The 20,917-nt window shown below is 37.5% G+C and overlaps 2 protein-coding genes across 4 annotated transcripts in view; one reads left to right on the top strand and one right to left on the bottom strand.

Moving 5' to 3' along the window:
- Positions 1–512: 512 nt before the first annotated feature.
- On the bottom strand, positions 513–8,262 carry LOC132152118 (coiled-coil domain-containing protein 14-like). 3 transcript variants are annotated; one of them, XM_059560830.1, is made up of 14 exons: positions 7,951–8,261; positions 7,807–7,862; positions 7,639–7,708; positions 7,478–7,550; positions 7,267–7,398; positions 6,823–7,029; positions 6,638–6,732; positions 4,277–4,522; positions 3,883–4,117; positions 3,187–3,325; positions 2,538–2,620; positions 2,192–2,368; positions 1,753–1,885; positions 513–1,537 (listed from the first exon to the last, which is right to left on the bottom strand). In XM_059560830.1, the coding sequence occupies exons 1-14, from the start codon at positions 7,978–7,980 to the stop codon at positions 631–633; spliced, it is 2,583 nt and encodes an 860-aa protein (XP_059416813.1). In that variant the 5' UTR covers positions 7,981–8,261; the 3' UTR covers positions 513–630. The 3 variants fall into 3 exon arrangements, with proteins under 3 accessions (XP_059416813.1, XP_059416811.1, XP_059416812.1); XM_059560828.1 differs by having other exon boundaries at positions 3,883–4,522; positions 7,951–8,262; XM_059560829.1 differs by having other exon boundaries at positions 3,883–4,522; positions 6,653–6,732; positions 7,951–8,262.
- A 2,730-nt stretch (positions 8,263–10,992) lies between these two features.
- Positions 10,993–20,917, top strand: part of LOC132152116 (kalirin-like) — a 29,425-nt gene continuing 19,500 nt past the window's right edge. The window contains exon 1 of the mRNA XM_059560826.1: positions 10,993–11,748. Within this exon, the coding sequence (XP_059416809.1) occupies positions 11,679–11,748 (70 nt within the window). The 5' untranslated portion in view covers positions 10,993–11,678. The remainder of the gene's footprint in view (positions 11,749–20,917) is intronic.

Raw genomic sequence — 20,917 nt, 5'->3', positions numbered from 1 at the left:
TTTAATAGATTTCAAAAAGTCGAAAAAGTCCCCAGTAAATAAAGCAAGTGCTTGGATAACACAATTTTTTTTTAAAAACAAAGATGATTTTTAACGTTTTGTATTCTTATCTGCAATTTTGAACACCGACAAACACTTGCAAAAGGATGTGAATGCATTAAATGAAGGATTTAATATCAACTATGAGAATGTATAATGTTAAAATATAGGATTATCATTTTTTTTCTTTTTTATAATTTCTTTTTGATTGTTTTCTTTGTATTTGTATAGGTTAAACATTATCTTTAAGATTGTGAATCCATCTCTAAGACTTCCAATAAAACTTACTTGACAATAAATAGATTCTCGATAGATTGATGGATAAAAAAAAACAATAAAAAAAAAAAAACAGGATAATCCCTGTTAGATTTCATTTGGAACATTTCTGTTGATTCTGTATTATCCATGTAGGCAACCATAGCTAGCTGCAATATAGTCTTAGGACCAAAGAAAAAATACACTGAAAAATGTAATATTATTTGATATTTCACATAATAATTTAATACAAAATTAAAAAAGAAAAAAAAAATCCACTGATTACATAAAATCTAATAAAAGCACAATACACTTAGCACGCACTGAAATACTGAATTATTTCTTTAGATCAACTTTCAGGGTCTTCTGTAGACTTTCTATGCTGGCATCTAGTGCTGCAAGCCCTTCCCTGAAATTCTGCTCATCCTGTGTGTTAAATGTGGACCAGGAGTTCATGCTCCAATCAGAGGCTAAAGATTTAATATCACAAGAGGAAAAGGTGTTCTCCAGCACTGAAGGCTGTCCAGTGTATGCTGACTTAACACCCATCCTTAGGCATTGACGGGCATATTGGGATTGCAACAGCTGATTGTTCTGGCTTTTATTTTTGGAATTCAACTGTAAGGCCATACAATGATGATCTACAATGTAATCTCGGCCACCATTCTTTGCATCCTGAATGTGGAGCCCATCTGAGATGTCCAGCTTTTCAAAAGCACGGTCTATATATTTCAGGCCTACATGAGCATCCACATCTTCCCTTTGATTCTTGGCTGTTATCAGCTCACCACACCGAGTGAGTGGATTACTATGATCAACTCCTGAGGCAAGTTGCACCACTGTGGTCTCTCTTAAAGGGGCAAACGTTGTTCTTTTCTGCTCTTCTAACTGAGCCACATTCTCAGCTATGGTTTCCAGGGTTGGTTTGCACATATACGGAGAGCAGACTTTAGTATCTGATGGCATAAAGTTCACTTTTCCACCATCAATCTGAGCAGGGGAGGCTGAGTGTAATGCCTGGGACCTACAGTCAATTCGGTGGGAAGGAGAGGCCTGTTCGATGCCCTCCAGGGTCTGAAGGTAGGTCTTTACAGAGTTTGAAAGTTTATCTGACACAACAGTCTCCCTCTGTGCATTTTCATGCAATTCCAGAACACTCTTGGTAAGCTGAGAGTTTGGTTGACGTAAGTCCAGCTGATGAGAATATTTGCTGGTGTATTTTATTAGACTTCTCTGCAGATTTCTGTGTGCATTAAAAAAAAACATTTGACCTACATATTCTGCTACAAAAGTAGGTTGTCTAAATTACATTTGAAAGCATAATTGTATTGTAGTTTAGATGAATTGTTCTCAGGCCAGAATTTAAATTGAACATCGAGTGGCAACAAAGTATAGTATCAAAATTGCTTATCCTACACACAAAAAAAAGAATATACCTAACCCATCAATTGTAGTTACCTGATGACTTCCTGCAGTCTGCTGAACTCTGCATCCCTCTGCTGAAGGCTCAAAGTCAGTGTAGTCTTCTCAATCTCATATTTTCCAAGTTTACTCTGGCAATTCTGCATTTCAGCTAATGCCTCACTCACCTCTGCATGGGTAAGTAACACACAATCACTTGCAGCATGAAGAAAAAGTCTTAAAAAAAATATTCTAAATGTAACAGAAGTCATTTTAAATAAAATATTAGTGACATTAGTGTTAATACAATGTCAATATAGTGATTATGAAGTTAATTTGAAGATTTTCTCTTTTTATTATTAGATAGGATAGGATAATGTAATAAAGAAATTGTATAGGGATAACATATTCACTATAATAAAAAAAATAAAACCAAAATAACAAATTGATCATGATTTAAAGCAAAAAAAAAAATTGTCTAAAAGAATACACTTACCCAGTCTTAGCCGATTGTTCTCTAACTCATACAAGTCTTTGTGCTGCTTCAGGTCACTGTCTTTGTCCTCCATGGCTTTCTGTAGTCTTATGTTCTCCTGTTGCAGATCATCAAGCTCTCTACGGCTCTCATTTAACTGAGATTGTAGAGTGAGGTTCAGAGACTGCAAAGCAACCACTGTAACACAATCATTACAACAAACACAAAGGTTGTTTTCATACATCCACTTGGCTAGACACAGAATAAAAGGCTAAATTCTAAGAAGATATTTACATATTTGTACATTTACTCTTGGATTTATTCCATTCTAAGTCAAGCCTTTTAGAGACAGCATGAAGCCTCTCACCCTCCATGTCACAGGCCTCTGGCCTGTTCCGTCGTTCTGCTCTCTCTCTCTCTAATAACTGCTGATTGAGTATTCGCAAACGCCTGGGAGACATGCAAATTAATACAAATTAGACTTGTCAATTTAAGTGTGATTTATAAAGATAAAAATAACTGTATGAAAATTGAACATAATTAATCTGCATAATCAAACTTATGTCCAGTGCCATGCAAATAAAATAATATACTGACTTCTAAGGTCGCTTATGTATGCTATTCATGCTTTTGTCTGCCACAATAAAGACTGAATTAGCTCGAGTTGGAAGCTTTTCACAACACGTATTGATAAATGTGATTAGTTTTTAAGTTTAGATTAATTGCCTCATGTAATTTGTTTTATAGGGGTGGTGTTGGCGCAGTGGATAAGACGCATGCCTTTGGTGTGAGAGACCTGGGTTTGAATCCACTGTGAGACACCAATGTGTCCCTGAGCAAGACACTTAACCCCTAGTTGCTCCAGAGGCGTGAGACCTCTGATATATATAGCAATTGTAAGTCACTTTGGATAAAAGCGTCAGCTAAATGAATAAATGTAAATGTATATTTTATCATACAGTCATGCAGTCGTTGTTAAGATTTAGTATTGTATACACTCTGTCATTGTCGCTGACCTTCGCAGCTGTACGTTCTCACTCCTGAGTGGCTGTAAGGCGAGCGCGATCTCAGCCTGGATGTTAGTGCTGCCCACCATGACAGGAAGCAGTGAGATGCTCTGCTCCACCTCAGAGATCAGCCTCACAACATCACTGTCTGCACAGAAGAGTGAACGATAATACAATGTGAAACTAACACAAGCATACTGCTTGTCTTCCAAGTTTCTAGAAACTGCAAAACCAGCAACTCAATCATTGGGTGATATGATACTCTGCAGGTCCAATTTTTCATTATGCTACAGAAAGTGATTTAAATAATCATCTCAAATTCGAAATGGGGTATCTGCTTTCATTAATCAGATCTAGAGTTCAGGACATAAAGGAAGACTGGGAGACATCGCTGTAATAAGATCCTGACAACAACAACATACAGAGAACAAGAGAACTAAAAAATAATAATTAAAGTCCAATGTTGTTGTTCAATGAATTGACAAAAACATACATTGTGTTCCAAGGAAGAAAAGAACATCATACAGATTTGGAACAAAAAAAAGTGTATGTACAGTAAATAAAATTTTTTTGGGTGAACTATTCCTTTAAGGGTTTTTAAATATCCTCAATTGAAACATGATCAAAAGTATTAAAGATAAATGGAAAGTGGAGGATGGAAAAGAAAGGATGGAAAAGAAAATCAATTTCATCAAATATTCTCACCCTGATTAGCAACTAAAGTCTTCAGCTCTCCCAGCAGGTATTTAACGGTCATCACCTTCTGTGTGGTTTTCTCTGGACTGATGGCCTTGGCTTTGTGACTCAGAACTGTTAATTTCTCATTGCTGGTCTCACAGCTTATGTCTCTGGCAGGTGTAGTGTCCACCCCATCTTTCTGGTCTTCCTCTTCATTAGTACCACCCTCTTCTGAACTTTCTTCAGAACATAACTCCTGCTCCTGGTCATTGCAAACAAGATGTACTGGTTGATTTGGGTTAGGTTGAGGCTGGCTGACCTGGGACTGGTTGTGCACCTGTGTTGCTAGCACTGCAGACGAGGGGCAGGTTGAGGACCCAGTGGATGATGCCAAAGGGACAATTGGCCCTAAAAATCCCACATGATGATTAACACTGCAGATTGGGCCAGTGATCATAGGTACCCCATGCCCTACTGAAGTGCAGGATTGATTCTGGACAGGAGATATAGTAGCTGGAGACTGTTGTTGGACTGCAGGAGGCATGGAAAAAGCAGAAGCACATTGAGTTGGGATGGCAAACATTTCTACAGAGCCATGATGGCAGGATGGGGTGGCAGATGACGCCCCAGATGAGCTACCACTGCTCAGCACACACTCTGAAGTACACTGGACGATAGAGAAAGACAAAAATAAAAGGAGAGTAAGACATGTATGGAGTTAAAGTGTCAGAAAAAAACGGGAAACAGACAGGAAAGCAAAGGGTGAGAGAGGAAAAGCACCTATATTATTAGAACCATCAATTCAAGTGCTAATTCAGTACAATTATGTAAATAAAACATTTTACACATACAATATGTGTATTCAATATTGGGAATAGTCTTACCATCACAGCATTTCAAACAAAGTCACAAGAACATATTATTTGAAAGTTTGAAGTCAAAAAGTTAGATTCATACTCTTATCCAGCAAGTATGAATTCAATTAATAAAACATGAACGTAAAGACTCTCATATTGTTACAAAAAATAACTATTTGCTCTTTTGAACTTTCTAATCAAAGAATTCTTGAAATGTGTCGGCTGTTTTACAACTGTCAACTGTTTTCAACCTTGATAATACAAAATGTTTCTTAAGCATCAAATTAGCTTTTTTTTTTTTGGTTTAATTTCTTTATCTTAAGAAATAATTATAATCTTTCATGATTTAAGTGTTGTTTGTACAGTGTCTGAAGGATCATTTGACACTGAAGACTAGAGAAACTGCTGCTAAAAATTCAGCTTTCCCATCAGAGGAATAAAATATATTACATTTGAAAACAGTTATAGTATTTTGAATTATAATAATATTTCACAATATTACTGTTTTTACAGTATTCTTAATTTAAATGAATGCAGCCTTGATGGGCATAAGAAAAAAAAATTTAACGCCATTGTAACTCTGTCACATATGAACAGTACATAAGCCAACAAGTTAGTGTAGACTATGCAAATGTGGTCTGTATTAAATTCTATGGTGATTGGCTTATGTTCAGTTATAATAAAACTACAATATATTGACCTCCACTTGTCATTTAAATCAAATGCTTTACTCTTCTGCCATAATAATGTTGTTAAATTATATTGATTTGGGTGATTTTATCATTAAAGGGTTAGTTCACCCAGATAGCAAATTTATGTAATTAATAACTTACCCTCATGTTGTTTCAAACCCGTAAGCCCTCCGTTTATCTTCGGAACACAGTTTAAGATATTTTAGATTTAAGGTCCTTTCACACTGGACGCGATTTTGACGCGCGAATAATTCGCGCGATGGTTTTATTTTTTGATCAGCTGTTTGTGTAATGAGTGCTTTCACACCGAACGCGAATGTGCTGAGGCGAAAAAACGACTTTTATTTTTTTCGCTTCGATGTCGATTTTTTTTTACTTTTGAGGCGACAAAAAGGCTTCAGCCAATCACATACAAGGAAACAAAGGTGACGTCACAGCAAAAATGACGGATCTTCTGATTACTTGTGTGTGTGTTCTATGGGCTGATGTTTTTAAGAGGACAGCTCACCTTAAGCAGACTGCCAGACGCTGCTCCGGATCAATTGGTTCCCTGAAGTTTGTGGTTTGTCTCGTCAGATGCGGTGCCACTATCTGAAGGAGCTCCTCGAATTGTCCCACAGACATCCGAAAGTAAGTGCGGAACCGGCCATGATAAAGTTTTAGCTCCTGTACAAGATTGGCATACTCCCCTTCAGACTCTCTGTTCTTTAGGACTGGGTGCACCCAAAACCTTCTTTTCTGTTTTTTAAGAAAATTAAAAGCTCGTCTTCACTGGATGATGATGTTGAAGTGTCCATTTTCTCAACTGTCGGCGCGAAAGTTTTGGAATGTTGAAGCTCTCTGAACGTCACAGACATCGCAAATTCGCGTCGCGGCTGATGTGAATGGTTTTGACGCGAACTATTCGCACGCGAACTATTCGCTTTTTCGTTTCGCTTTTTCGTTACGCATCCGGTGTGAAAGGGCCTTTAGTCCGAGAGCTCTCAGTCCCTCCATTGAAGCTGTGTGTACGGTATACTGTCCATGTCCAGAAAGATAAGAAAAACATCATCAAAGTAGTCAAAACGGAGGTTTTACGGGTTTGAAACAACATCAGGGAAAGTTATTAATTACATAAATTTGCTATCTGGGTGAACTAACCCTTTAATACTAAAGATACAGTATATAGATTCATTTTTAATGGATCGACAGCCCTCATTGTTTGCACAATGGATTATAGTGCAGTAAACATACAGGTTCATTATGCACTGATCCAGGTCTCTGAGGGCTCGGTGCAGGTGTGGATGTTGTCAGCCGACAGTTAAATACAGTGGATGTGTGAACCTGATCTGGAAACAAAGAGGAACCATAAAATAAATATTCATTCATATATTTACTACATGTTGTTATACTGTGTGGTATTGAGTCCGTTTGGTTACCCAAAGGTGGAATATTACTGCTAGCAGCAGGCTGAGAGCAGGCCAGTGGAAGTGAGTTTTGCAGTTCATGATCTGCTTGCGTTACAGGGGTCAGTCCTGAAGGATGATCCTGTGACACTTGTGCCCGTCTGATCCCAGAGTTCTGAACACGACGCCCTGCTGAACTCAGGTGACAACTGGCAGATGGAATCGTCTTCTGCACTGGAGCTAGAGTAAGAGAAGAACAATATTTTGTGATCTTGAAGTAGCTGTGCATCTGAAAAGGACTTCAGATAACTACAAATGATCAGCTGTGTCTACTGTGGCATTCACACAAATCCTACTAACAATTTTACAAAAAAGGATGGAAATAAGAAGACTGACAAATGTGTCATTTCAAAAACACAGGTGAAAATTCTTGAAGAAATTGTTTTGATTATATGAAAACATATTTGAGGACATTACCTGGCCTTTTGTTTGCATGTATAGCTGTGTTTGTCTTCTTCCCATGCCTTTTCTTGTCAGTTTCAATTTTTAAATTCTTGGGTTTGGATTTGAAGATGCAGGTTTTTGTTCCCTGTGGTTTGGGCTTTGATTCTGTTGTGTAAAGATTATTGATCTCATCACTAATCAATTGCTAAACATAGAAAATGTATGGATTTTGTAAATACAATACCTGCTTGTTCAGCTTGAAGTATCCCACTGAGTAAAGCAGCACAGCGGTCGAGTCCTTTGTGTATCGTCGTCACCTGGATGCAATTTGCAAAATGACATTATTCTGATTCTCAGTTCTGTTCAGTTTATGTATACAATACTTCTTGTATGTGTCTTCTTTACCTGATCTTCAGAGTCTGTAGAATAAAGAGAATATGCTGGTTCAAGAGGAGGAACACATCGCCCAGCAATCCTAAACCAGACACCATTTCTGTATGTCAAAAGTATGTTCCAAAAATAATTAAAGGCGTCTAAATTAATGCGAATACAGACAGGATTTCAGTTTGTTACCTTTTCTTGTGTATCTGTCCAGGTCCAGAGCCTGTCAGCCTGCCTGATGAAATCATCTGCAAAATACAATTTGCTTTAGTGATAAAACAAAACAATGTACAATACCTTATATTAATAACATATATAATAGTTTATAACCACTACCTTTGGTCTTGATACTCCCTGTCTTGCCATCTTTGATTAAACCTGCAAATTCACCTACCAAGTAGCAAATATTTATTCATCATGTTCGTATAGGTATAATAATGATTTAACATTGCTTATTGTATTTATTACGTGAATCAACTTAAAAAAAACGTAAAGACCAACTGTAAAATCAAACTGCACTACTCTAAAAACTAAAGGATGAAAAGCAAAACAAACCGCTGCTGTTACAATCACCACCGAGTAGTTCAGTTTGGCTTCAAAACGGAAACTGAGTGACGTGGACCAATAGAAAAACAGTAAACGCTAATCTGTGGATTTCATTGGTGGATTACGGTAAAATATTTTCACATCTTTCATCGATTGGTATCAGACTATGTCAATCAATCGAGCAGTAGCCACTCAGACTCCTCAGTCTTGGCTAACGCCCATTACGGATTCAGACGCCATAAAAGTGTTTCTATGGTGATGGAACTGCAGAATAATCAGTAGTACTGATATTTCGCGGTTTTATAAAATGATATTCCCGCGTGTGAGTTCTAGAAACGAATAAGGCTGCTTTTTATTTTAAAATTTCTGCTTTGCTACTTAAAATATTTCTCCATTATACACGTTTGTTTTTGTTTCATAAACAGTATAATTATATTAGAATTTTAGAGACGGGAGAGAGTGAGAGCAAGAAAGAGATGCATACACTGAGGTTTTTTTCAGTATCTTTGTAGTCATTATTTTAGCACGAGTAGGCTCATGTAGTTTTATTTTAATTCTAGTGAAATTAAAATCGGTCACGATATAAATTGTGCACCATATTTGTTAATCAGACATTGACCACATGTCAGAGCAGACAGAGTAACTTACTGAATACCCTGCATTATACCCAGTCTTGACAGAGAACAAGAAAGCTAAAAACCATGAACGCTATTTGACTGGGCTGTTGGGTAATGGGTAGATGAGGTTTCAGTCTGTTCTCTTCCTCTCGTTATCCCATTAAATTCTCATCCAAAACACACTTTAACACTACTGATGAAATCAGACACCCTCACTATTCCACATGGCATCTTGTGATGAAAGAAACCAGACAGAGACTTTCAAAAGGGAAGGTGACTAAAAACTAGTCATAAATCAATTTAACCAGACAAAAATACGGAATCAGGATTCATCGGGAAGGCTACATTTTATGTATTTAATTTGTTTGATCTTTTATCTAGCATTAAACTACATCTGTCAAATTCGTTTCATATACTGTATATAGGCTATATATGTGTGTGTGTGTGTGTGTGTGTGTGTGTGTGTGTGTGTGTGTGTGGCTTTTTTTATTACTTATGTTTATATTATACAATGTGTCCAGGTAAGAGAGTGCCATATCATCCTGGGTCTGTGAAACCCTCTGTCAGATCATAGACTGTATCAGATAGATATTACAGGTCACAGATAATCTCAAATGGCAAACATACATCAGAGTACACACAGGTGGGTCACTGTTCTGTATAAAGCCTGCATGAGCCATGACATTTCTATATTTTTATTTAATTCGATGTAAATCATGAATTCTGCTGTTTGTGTTCCATAGCTTTATTCATCCCCTTTCAGGTAGCTGCAATTCAGAGTCAAAAATATGATCACCTTTGCATGCACAGCAGCAAAAATTTCGGTTTTAAGATCCACTAAACTTAAGCATGGCACAGGCAGAGTGTTTCTCTGAAACGGAAGATTTCTTTCTCATAAACTTTTCCCTGCATACTCTGAAGCATATACATTCTTTCTTATGAATTTTTGATGATATAGATTTGTGTTCTGCTTTCTCGGCAGGTTAAATAAATCTGCGTGAAGTGACGTTGAGCTGTTCTTTTTGCTCCTCACACTGCTGCCTACTCAATACTGTTCTCCAGCAGGGTTTTGATGGCATCCTTCTGAAGGGATGATCACGTGCCTTGGTGTAAGAGCCATTTATAAAAGACCCAGCCTAAGCCAAGAATCAATCTATCCCATACAGGTTAATTGAATAATAATCAAATGAGACAAATAAAGTATGTCTACTAGAACACTGCATGCTTTAAATTAAATTGCTTGCACACAGAATAAAATAAAAAAAATCTGAATAACGGTTTATTTATTTATTTATTTTTGTATACTTCTTTTCTAAGAACCAGTATTAGGCCTCTATGACACCACATTTCCTCAAGAGGGCGGCATTTCACCATCCGCGAGCACATTTTCCTCACATAGGCTCAATCTTTCTAAGAAAACGTTTGTCACTCATTGGATTTAAGGTACGTAGAAGACTAACTAATCATTTGAACATTGTCTTACAAATCAGTAAGTCATACTGCGGTAATACAATCATTCAGTTTGTCGGCATTTGTTTTCGCAGATGGTGATATCACCCTGTGAAAAATCTGAATCACAGGAAGACCAAATTTCCTGGTTAGAGTCGACAGGGCTATTTAACTTCCAGAAACAACACCATTGTGCCCACGTTCAAGCATACTTTTATTTCTAAATAAAAAAAATTATTTGTAAGAGGGTGTGGTGATTGACAGTGGTGCTACTGACACAATCTCACCAAACAAAATAATATCGTTAGATTTAAGTTTTTATAGACTAGCCTATATGCTACTTAGAATCTGATAATAAGCCCTACAAATTAGTTCTCTGACACAATGACACGATACAATAATATTATGTGTACATTACTATACATGAACAATTTTCTTTTAAATAATTCGATATTAATCGTTAATAAAATAAAAAAAAAATCGTAAGCAATATAGGCTAATTGTTTAATAGTATAGCCTAATAAAAGTAGCCTATGTAGCTAAAAAGCGAAATCTCACCGTTTGTGTGATATTGTTTTCATTTATTTTCAAAACATTATAATTTTACAGAATATTTACTAATGTTATTTTTTTAAGAATAACATGATCACCATTGTATTTATTTTACGATATTAGTTGATATTCAGATAAAAAAATTTATAGAAATCTGCATATAAGTTTTAAAGTGGGTTCCAATGATAAAGCATCCCAACGGAGCGCGATTCATTGATTCTAATTAGTAAGCATGTCTCTAACAGGACCGTATGGTGATGGTTGGGGTTCTCCGGCCTCTTGAAAAATACACACACCCCATTATCAGGAAGCGCTTGAGCGCATCAGGAGGACAGATTGGTCCAGTTCTCCAGGCTTGCACCACAATAAAGAACCTCTTTCGCGCTAGAACGATTGTATATACCTCTAACAGTCGTTGCATTAGCTGCATGTTTCATTTGTAGTGGAGCTAGCCCATCGTTGGAGGCAATTTGCGGTTCGCTCGGTCAGTGTAGGGGAGCGCTGCCATTATATCCACTGGGTTGTGCGAGACATCGAACGGATGGAGGAATATACTACGGGTGGAGGAAGAACGGATGAATAAAGGGATTGTATGAGATCTGCATTAACATTGCATTTGCTGTTTTCACGGCTCTGTCTATCGGGGTTCCCCCAGCAGTTGTCTTGCAGAGGCGGGTAGGCATTAAACAATAGCGCTCCGAGGAGCGCTGGATACAGTATCGCTGAGCACAGAACCTCGAGCATCATCATCATCATCATCACCATTCACTACTACGAGCGTTCACCAATGGAGACGGCCACGCGCTCTAGTGTTCCTCACACATAGATCACAAAGATCCGTAGGTGTAAAATCCGACCATAATCATAGGCTAATCCTCATCCCTGGAAACATATCCTGCAATGATGAATTCTGCCGAGGCGGCTGAGGAAGGACCGAACGATCCAGATACGGAGCAGTTTTTCAAAACAGGTAGTCTTGTTATATGCTTTTGTTACATGAGTTTATTTGACTCGCTAGGTGCATCTATCCGCACATGCACTTAGAGGTTGCATTACTGAGTTCCACAGCATTAGAAGCTGTCGGATGTGTCCCATTATGTCCGAACGGCATAATTTAGCGGGCTGGATGTGCATCACACCCTTCTCATAGGCTATTGCATACACTATGAGATGCATATGTGTTATAAAACTGCCATATTCCTCAAAAGCCCTTGTGTGATGTTCATATGTGCTTAAGCACGTTCAACGCCCTTACATTGTATGTCTGGGTATGTCTGTGCACAGGAGCAAAGAATCCCCCTGTAAATAGGATGCTACCTCACCTGTCACTTTTTCCTCACACCTTCAACACCTTCTCTAATTACGTTACTATCACCTCTGGACGCGTCAGGGATCGCGCGGCGCGGCGCGGCGAGCGCGGGAGTGGCTCAGCCTTTTGTCGGTCGTGACATTGATTCATGTTTCTGAGCCTGGAGCCTGTTGATTCACACTAACAGCATATAGTCCTAGTGCTGTACTTCTTTTACAGGAGAAACAGAAAAGCTTTTTAATATGGCAACAGGCAGCGTGGAGATGCAAGAAGGGCATCTACTCTTTTACATCTAACCAAGGACTGCTCATGTCCACCCTGACAGCAACACCAGCTGTGGTTCAGTGATTTTATTCCCTTTTATTTACTAGAGATTCACCAGTGCATGAGCTGTGATCCTTAAAATTGTCCCACTTCTAGTTTGCCTGGTAACATAAGCCAATAGTGCACATCTACTCTATATTTCCTATGTAAAGCTCTGTTTGCTTCTGTGTTGGAATGTGAACATGCATCTGTGCGTGTGTATGCATGATATGGCATGCACTCACTGTGTTTGGTGAATAAATTTATATTATGTGTAATTTGCATCTATCCAGGTAAAGTGCGTCTGGTGTTTGTTTACATGTGAACATTATACACTGTATTATTCGTATCAGTGTCTGTATATCATGTTAGTAAATAACTCATTTTACAATTTATATGATTATGACATGAATAGAGATGGCTGAACATGGTCATTATATGTATGCATGGCCTAAAGTCTTGCTTTTGAGCATTCCCATCATTGTTGCAGAGGTAAAAAAGATACAGTCATTTTAACCCATATCCACATTTGTGACAACATGCCCCAGTAGTGGGTCGAATTATATGAGTCGAATTAAGTTGTCAGATTGTGAATCTGCCATTATAACATATCAGCACATTTAAACTGTAAAAAAAGAAAAAAGTTCAAATTTAATGCAAAAACAAAAATGGAATATGTAACAACAAAAATATCCAAAATTTTACTATTGTTCTGTTCAGCATACACTGTAATAGATCAATTGTATACAATTACAGCACTTGAAACACATGACAACTTGCTCCAACCTAAGATTTACTGAAAATGCCTTTGTTGTAAAAAGAACACATTGTAACCATTTTAATATTGGTGTTTTTTTTTTTACCTTCATTACCTTGACATATTCATGTGGGTGACTATTGCATTAATGCACTGTGGTTTATTGTGTTCTCTTTTTATCCATCTGCTATAAAACATATTATATTGGAATTTTAGACAAGAAAACAGAAAAAAAGTTCACTGCAAAAAAAAATATGATATTACTATTTTTTTTTCTAGCATAAAAATTAATTTACATGGGCAAAATGTCTTTTGATGTTAAGTCTTTTTTAAATTATTATTCATTCAGTGGGAAAACACTGAATGAACACTGAACACTTTTTTTTTAACCAATTGGCATATATTTTTTCTTGTTTTATGAAGTCGCTTAATTTTGAGGAAAATATGAAAATGTCTTTCAGAACAACACTTTATCTCTTCAGTTCAATTCAAAGTTCAATTCAAGTTTATTTGTATAGCGCTTTTTACAATACAAATCGTTGCAAGGCAACTTTACAGAAAATTTATTTTATGTACATATGGCAGAAATGTACGGAAAAATCAATTAAAGATATAATCAAACAGACGATGAACACTATTAACAGCAATTATTATATGATGCAATCAAACTTATAGCTAAATTGGTAGTTCTGTGTGTTGTTCTGTGTTTGGTAGTTCTGTGTTTTGTTCTGTGTGTTGTTCTGTGTTTGGTAGTTGTGTGTGTTGTTCTGTGTTTGGTAGTTGTGTGTGTTGTTCTGTGTTTGGTAGTTGTGTGTGTTGTTCTGTGTTTGGTAGTTGTGTGTGTTGTTCTGTGTTTGGTAGTTCTGTGTGTTGTTCTGTGTTTGGTAGTTCTGTGTGTTGTTCTGTGTTTGGTAGTTCTGTGTGTTGTTCTGTGTTTGGTAGTTCTGTGTGTTGTTCTGTGTTTGTTAGTTCTGTGTTTTGTTCTGTGTGTTGTTCTGTGTTTGGTAGTTGTGTGTGTTGTTCTGTGTTTGGTAGTTCTGTGTGTTGTTCTGTGTTTGGTAGTTCTGTGTGTTGTTCTGTGTTTGGTAGTTCTGTGTGTTGTTCTGTGTTTGGTAGTTCTGTGTGTTGTTCTGTGTGTTGTTCTGAGTTTGGTAGTTCTGTGTGTTGTTCTGTGTTTGGTAGTTCTGTGTGTTGTTCTGTGTGTTGTTCTGAGTTTGGTAGTTCTGTGTGTTGTTCTGTGTTTGGTAGTTCTGTGTGTTGTTCTTTGTTTGGTAGTTCTGTGTGTTGTTCTGTGTTTGGTAGTTCTGTGTGTTGTTCTGTGTTTGGTAGTTCTGTGTGTTGTTCTGTGTTTGGTAGTTCTGTGTGTTGTTCTGTGTTTGGTAGTTGTGTGTGTTGTTCTGTGTTTGGTAGTTCTGTGTGTTGTTCTGTGTGTTGTTCTGTGTTTGGTAGTTCTGTGTGTTGTTCTGTGTTTGGTAGTTATGTGTGTTGTTCTGTGTGTTGTTCTGAGTTTGGTAGTTCTGTGTGTTGTTCTGTGTTTGGTAGTTCTGTGTGTTGTTCTGTGTGTTGTTCTGTGTTTGGTAGTTGTGTGTGTTGTTCTGTGTTTGGTAGTTCTGTGTGTTGTTCTGTGTTTGGTAGTTCTGTGTGTTGTTCTGTGTTTGGTAGTTATGTGTGTTGTTCTTTGTTTGGTAGTTATGTGTGTTGTTCTGTGTTTGGTAGTTCTGTGTGTTGTTCTGTGTTTGGTAGTTGTGTGTGTTGTTCTGTGTTTGGTAGTTGTGTGTGTTGTTCTGTGTTTGGTAGTTCTGTGTGTTGTTCTGTGTTTGGTAGTTCTGTGTGTTGTTCTGTGTTTGGTAGTTGTGTGTGTTGTTCTGTGTTTGGTAGTTCTGTGTGTTGTTCTGTGTTTGGTAGTTGTGTGTGTTGTTCTGTGTTTGGTAGTTCTGTGTGTTGTTCTGTGTTTGGTAGTTCTGTGTTTGGTAGTTCTGTGTGTTGTTCTTTGTTTGGTTTGTTTGGTAGTTGTGTGTGTTGTTCTGTGTTTGGTAGTTGTGTGTGTTGTTCTGTGTTTGGTAGTTGTGTGTGTTGTTCTGTGTTTGGTAGTTGTGTGTGTTGTTATGTGTTTGGTAGTTGTGTGTGTTGTTCTGTGTTTGGTAGTTGTGTGTGTTGTTCTGTGTTTGGTAGTTCTGTGTGTTGTTCTGTGTTTGGTAGTTATGTGTGTTGTTCTGTGTTTGGTAGTTCTGTGTGTTGTTCTGTGTTTGGTAGTTATGTGTGTTGTTCTGTGTGTTGTTCTTTGTTTGGTAGTTCTGTGTGTTGTTCTGTGTTTGGTAGTTCTGTGTGTTGTTCTGTGTTTGGTAGTTGTGTGTGTTGTTCTGTGTTTGGTAGTTGTGTGTGTTGTTCTGTGTTTGGTAGTTCTGTGTGTTGTTCTGTGTTTGGTAGTTCTGTGTGTTGTTCTGTGTGTTGTTCTGAGTTTGGTAGTTCTGTGTGTTGTTCTGTGTTTGGTAGTTCTGTGTGTTGTTCTGTGTTTGGTAGTTCTGTGTGTTGTTCTGTGTGTTGTTCTTTGTTTGGTAGTTCTGTGTGTTGTTCTGTGTTTGGTAGTTCTGTGTGTTGTTCTGTGTTTGGTAGTTGTGTGTGTTGTTCTGTGTTTGTAGTTGTGTGTGTTGTTCTGTGTTTGGTAGTTCTGTGTGTTGTTCTGTGTTTGGTAGTTCTGTGTGTTGTTCTTTGTTTGGTAGTTCTGTGTGTTGTTCTGTGTTTGGTAGTTCTGTGTGTTGTTCTGTGTTTGGTAGTTCTGTGTGTTGTTCTGTGTGTTGTTCTGTGTTTGGTAGTTGTGTGTGTTGTTCTGTGTTTGGTAGTTCTGTGTGTTGTTCTGTGTTTGGTAGTTCTGTGTGTTGTTCTGTGTGTTGTTCTTTGTTTGGTTTGTTTGGTAGTTCTGTGTGTTGTTCTGTGTTTGGTAGTTGTGTGTGTTGTTCTGTGTTTGGTAGTTGTGTGTGTTGTTCTGTGTTTGGTAGTTCTGTGTGTTGTTCTGTGTGTTGTTCTTTGTTTGGTAGTTGTGTGTGTTGTTCTGTGTTTGGTAGTTCTGTGTGTTGTGCTATGTTTGGTAGTTCTGTGTGTTGTTCTGTGTGTTGTTCTGTGTTTGGTAGTTCTGTGTGTTGTTCTGTGTTTGGTAGTTCTGTGTGTTGTTCTGTGTTTGGTAGTTCTGTGTGTTCTGTGTTTGGTAGTTCTGTGTGTTGTTCTGTGTTTGGTAGTTCTGTGTGTTGTTCTGTGTGTTGTTCTGTGTTTGGTAGTTGTGTGTGTTGTTCTGTGTTTGGTAGTTCTGTGTGTTGTTCTGTGTTTGGTAGTTCTGTGTGTTGTTCTGTGTTTGGTAGTTCTGTGTGTTGTTCTGTGTTTGGTAGTTGTGTGTGTTGTTCTGTGTTTGGTAGTTGTGTGTGTTGTTCTGTGTTTGGTAGTTGTGTGTGTTGTTCTGTGTTTGGTAGTTCTGTGTGTTGTTCTGTGTTTGGTAGTTCTGTGTGTTGTTCTGTGTTTGGTAGTTCTGTGTGTTGTTCTGTGTTTGGTAGTTCTGTGTGTTGTTCTGTGTTTGGTAGTTCTGTGTGTTGTTTAAGGGTTGGCATCATCTGAGGTCTCTTGTCATTTTGATTCTCAATAAAATGTATCTTGAGCTAGGAATGCTTAGATGCTTGAAAACAAGACAAAATTTTTGAGTATAAAAAATAATTTTAATATTTTATTTTAAGAAAATTTTGAACTATATGTTTAATAGCAACATACAAAACTACCGCTACAATCAGGCATTTGTGTAATAGGACTTTTGACTATGATTTCAGAATTCATATAGCCCCATGAGTGTCAGTCCATCTCTCTGATTAGTCAGATGTATGCACAGGTCAGATTCTGAGTGTCTGGGTCATGCAATCTCTGGCACGTCCTTCCCACACCACCTGCGCTGTTATCCAACATATTCACAGTGTAATAGTGCCTGTATTTCTGCTTTCTTCATCGGATTAGCATGATCACGCTGGGTGGAATAATCATGTGCACAGGATTGGACGTCTGGGAATCAGGTTGTCCCTTGTCCGCAAGGATGTCCGACACTGAGAGAGGGCAGCAGAGACAGACACCGCTGTGCCAGTGTGGGTGATCACAATCTCTGTGTGGGGAAGAACTTCTCGTTCATGCAGACTGAGCATCCCTGCAGACACTCATCTGGGGTCTTGTTTGAGGTGTAAGAGAGAGGCGGAATGTAACAGAGCTTGAATGTTGGTTTTTAAACATTAATCACCTCAATAACTCTTACATGAGTCCAAAGATAGATAGATAGATAGATAAATAGATAGATAGATAGATAGATAGATAGATAGATAGATAGATAGATAGATAGATAGATAGATAGATAGATAGATAGATAGATAGATAGATAGATAGATAGATATGATACCATTTGAACATAATGCACAAAACATACAGCTATTTGGAATTATGTACGTCAGCAAATAAGTTGTATTTCAAAGTAATTGAATATAGTAAACGCTCACAGTAACTGGGGTTGACAGAGAGCTGGCCTAAAAACCGAGAAGGGTCCCTTGTGTATCTGGAATGATTTTAAGCTGCTTAGTTTGTGGGTTTCTTTTGCTTAGATTATGGCCAAAATGTTACGGTTGTCTGTAATGTGGTAATTTCTCTCTTCTGATAATATTAACCAATGAACTCCTAGTCAGAATTTATTTAGAAAGTCTAATGTCAGGATGTAAGAGTACCCATGCATGTGTAGTGTGTGTGTGAGGAAGCTCTTTATCTCAGTGTCTTTGTTATAGGCATTAATTTTACTAATCTTTTAAATGGCTTTTATGCTTCTGGTGGTTTATGCTTTGCAGAATTTCAAGAGTAAATATTCTGTAGAGTTTCTCATTTAAGTATTTTGACATTTAAAGGTTGAGATTGGCCAGAGAATGGATGTGTGTTGATTGTTGTGACATGATTTCTTAGATCCAAAAAAACAGTTTTTAAATAAACATATCTCACACTTTGAAGGACACAACTGTTGAATTTATGATTGCTCTTTTATTATGTTCACTTCATACATTCCACGTTTCATAGATAAAAGGTATTTGCTTTTCCTGTAGGCAGGGGCGCTGCCAGGAATTTTGGGCCTCGTGACAAAAAATCGAATTGGGCCCCCTCTGCGCATCTGTTGTCACCACATCTCTAGGACCTATACTGTCCCATCAACAGCTTTACATAACTCTAATCAAAGGCTTGCAACTGTCTTGCTACTTGTACTTCAATACTAGTACTAGCAAAATATTTACTGCTGGTGATTTGTAAATGCAAGTCTGCATACAGTATGCAGTTCACTATTTGATGCAAGATTAAAAGCCACCATAAAAAATGTCCTTAAAGCAGTGGTCTCAAACTCAATTCCTGGAGGGCCACAGCTCTGCAGAGTTTAGCTCCAACCAGCTCCAAATCACACCTGCTTGGAAGTTTCTAGTAATCCTGAAGACCTTGATTAGCTGGATCATGTGTGTTTGATTAGGGTTGGAGAAAAACTGTGCAGAGCTGTGGCCCTCCAGGAATTGAGTTTGAGACCAATGCCTTGAAGCAATACTATGTAACATTTTTTACCTTATAATAATGTTTTCCAAAATCGTTTCAGGGGTTCATCAAGTTGTAACAGGGTGAAAGGCACTTATGCCTCCCTGGAGTACCTGGAATGATGCTAAATCATTAACACAGTGGTAGCTAATTTATATGTAGTTTTCAAATTAAAATAATCATTAATTCTTCTTTCTTTAGAGCAAATCAATTAAGCTTATGAGAAATTTGAATCAAGGAATACATTTGGAAAATCTTGAATAAATTATGACAATTTTGATTTTTGAACTATCCATTTAACAGAAGTGAAAAAGGAACTTATAAAAAATATTATATATATATATGTGTGTGTGTGTGTGTGTGTGTGTGTGTGTGTTTTAAAGAAGCACAATAAGACAAATACAATAGAGATACAAATTAAACTCATTTTTCACATACTGTAGGTTTTACTTAACATGTATACATTTATTTAACGTCTTTTGTTGGTTAAAATTAATGACATAGGTAGCCTATTTAATTTGGAATGCTGTCCTTTTAAGACGAAGGCATGCATTAAATACTGACACACGTTCAGTTTTCACACACCTGTTCACGTTCACTTAATCCATAACCTACTGTATTTAAGATACTCTAGACGATAAACATTTGGACTGTTGTGTGTGTATTTGAGCGCTGAGAGAACTGATCGCGCGCTGTAGATGAGAACTGAGGAAGTGGAACGCGCGGGCACGCGCGCGAGAGAGAACACTTCTGTAAGCGTGATTTCGCCTATCCCGCCTTCACAGTTAATCGACAACGAATTGTGACTCCCGGGAAAAACGGGACGTCTGGTCACCTCATCCCCGCCCCTTCGGGTGCTGAGGCTATTGTTTCAGATCGCTATTTCACATTTTGGAAGTCTATCCATCCACTGCAGCTGTTATACTGACTACGTTAGATATCCAAACGGCCCTTATCCGATCGCAATCCAATGACAGGGACGCACATTTTGAAAGACAATAGCCTATATGATGCATTCTGAATGTCCAATAGTCCTCAAATAACATTATAGTCCAATATCGTCTAATTAACGAAAACGCAGCATAAATTTCGTCATAATTTCGTCAACAGATATTATTTTTAGCTCCTCATTAATTGACTGTCTGCAACTAACAAAACAACACCGTAACTGATGAGTGCGCTAAGGCAGGGCCAAACCATTTCATGTAGATACAGGGGGGTTGTCGGTCAATATGGACGTTTTATTTTTTGGTCAATGGTGATATTTAACTTTTATTGCCAAAATAAGTAAAATCAAAGACATCATTCATTTTATTATTATTTGAAATATACTCAATGAGGATGTTTTATATAGTGTATAATATAATACAAATTTTACAATTAGTTTTTACCTATTTGTTGGGCCCCCTTGTCAGTCAGGGGCCCTTGGAATTGTCCTAACTTTTTTTTTAACTATACGGCGCCCATGCCTGTAGGACACCATTCAGTTTAAAACCTCTCTTTAAACTGAAAATGTGAAACTGAATAATAAAGTGTGCGCTATAAAACTGTAAAAACCTGTTAAATGGTTAACTGCAAGTTATCGTACCAAATACAAGAAAATAGTTTAACAAGGAATTATATAAAACTTTTATGTAAAATACAACCCGAATTCCGGAAAAGTTGGGACGTTTTATAAATTTTAATAAAATGAAAACTAAAGGAATTTCAAATCACATGAGCCAATATTTTATTCACAATAGAACATAGATAACGTAGCAAATGTTTAAACTGAGAAATTTTACATTTTTATCCACTTAATTAGCTCATTTAAAATTTAATGCCTGCTACAGGTCTCAAAAAAGTTGGCACAGGGGCAACAAATGGCTAAAAAAGCAAGCAGTTTTGAAAAGATTCAGCTGGGAGAACATCTAGTTAATTGATATCAGGTCTGTAACATGATTAGCTATAAAAGCTTTGTCTTAGAGAAGCAGAGTCTCTCAGAAGTAAAGATGGGCAGAGGCTCTCCAATCTGTGAAAGACTGCGTAAAAAAATTGTGGAAAACTTTAAAAACAATGTTCCTCAACGTCAAATTGCAAAGGCTTTGCAAATCTCATCATCTACAGTGCATAACATCATCAAAAGATTCAGAGAAACTGGAGAAATCTCTGTGCGTAAGGGACAAGGCCGGAGACCTTTATTGGATGCCGGTG

Source organism: Carassius carassius, chromosome 10 (assembly GCF_963082965.1).
Source record: "Carassius carassius chromosome 10, fCarCar2.1, whole genome shotgun sequence".
Taxonomy (NCBI): Eukaryota; Metazoa; Chordata; class Actinopteri; order Cypriniformes; family Cyprinidae; genus Carassius; species Carassius carassius.
The sequence above is the reverse complement of the archived record's forward strand: the minus strand, read 5'-3'. Positions and strand labels throughout refer to the sequence as shown.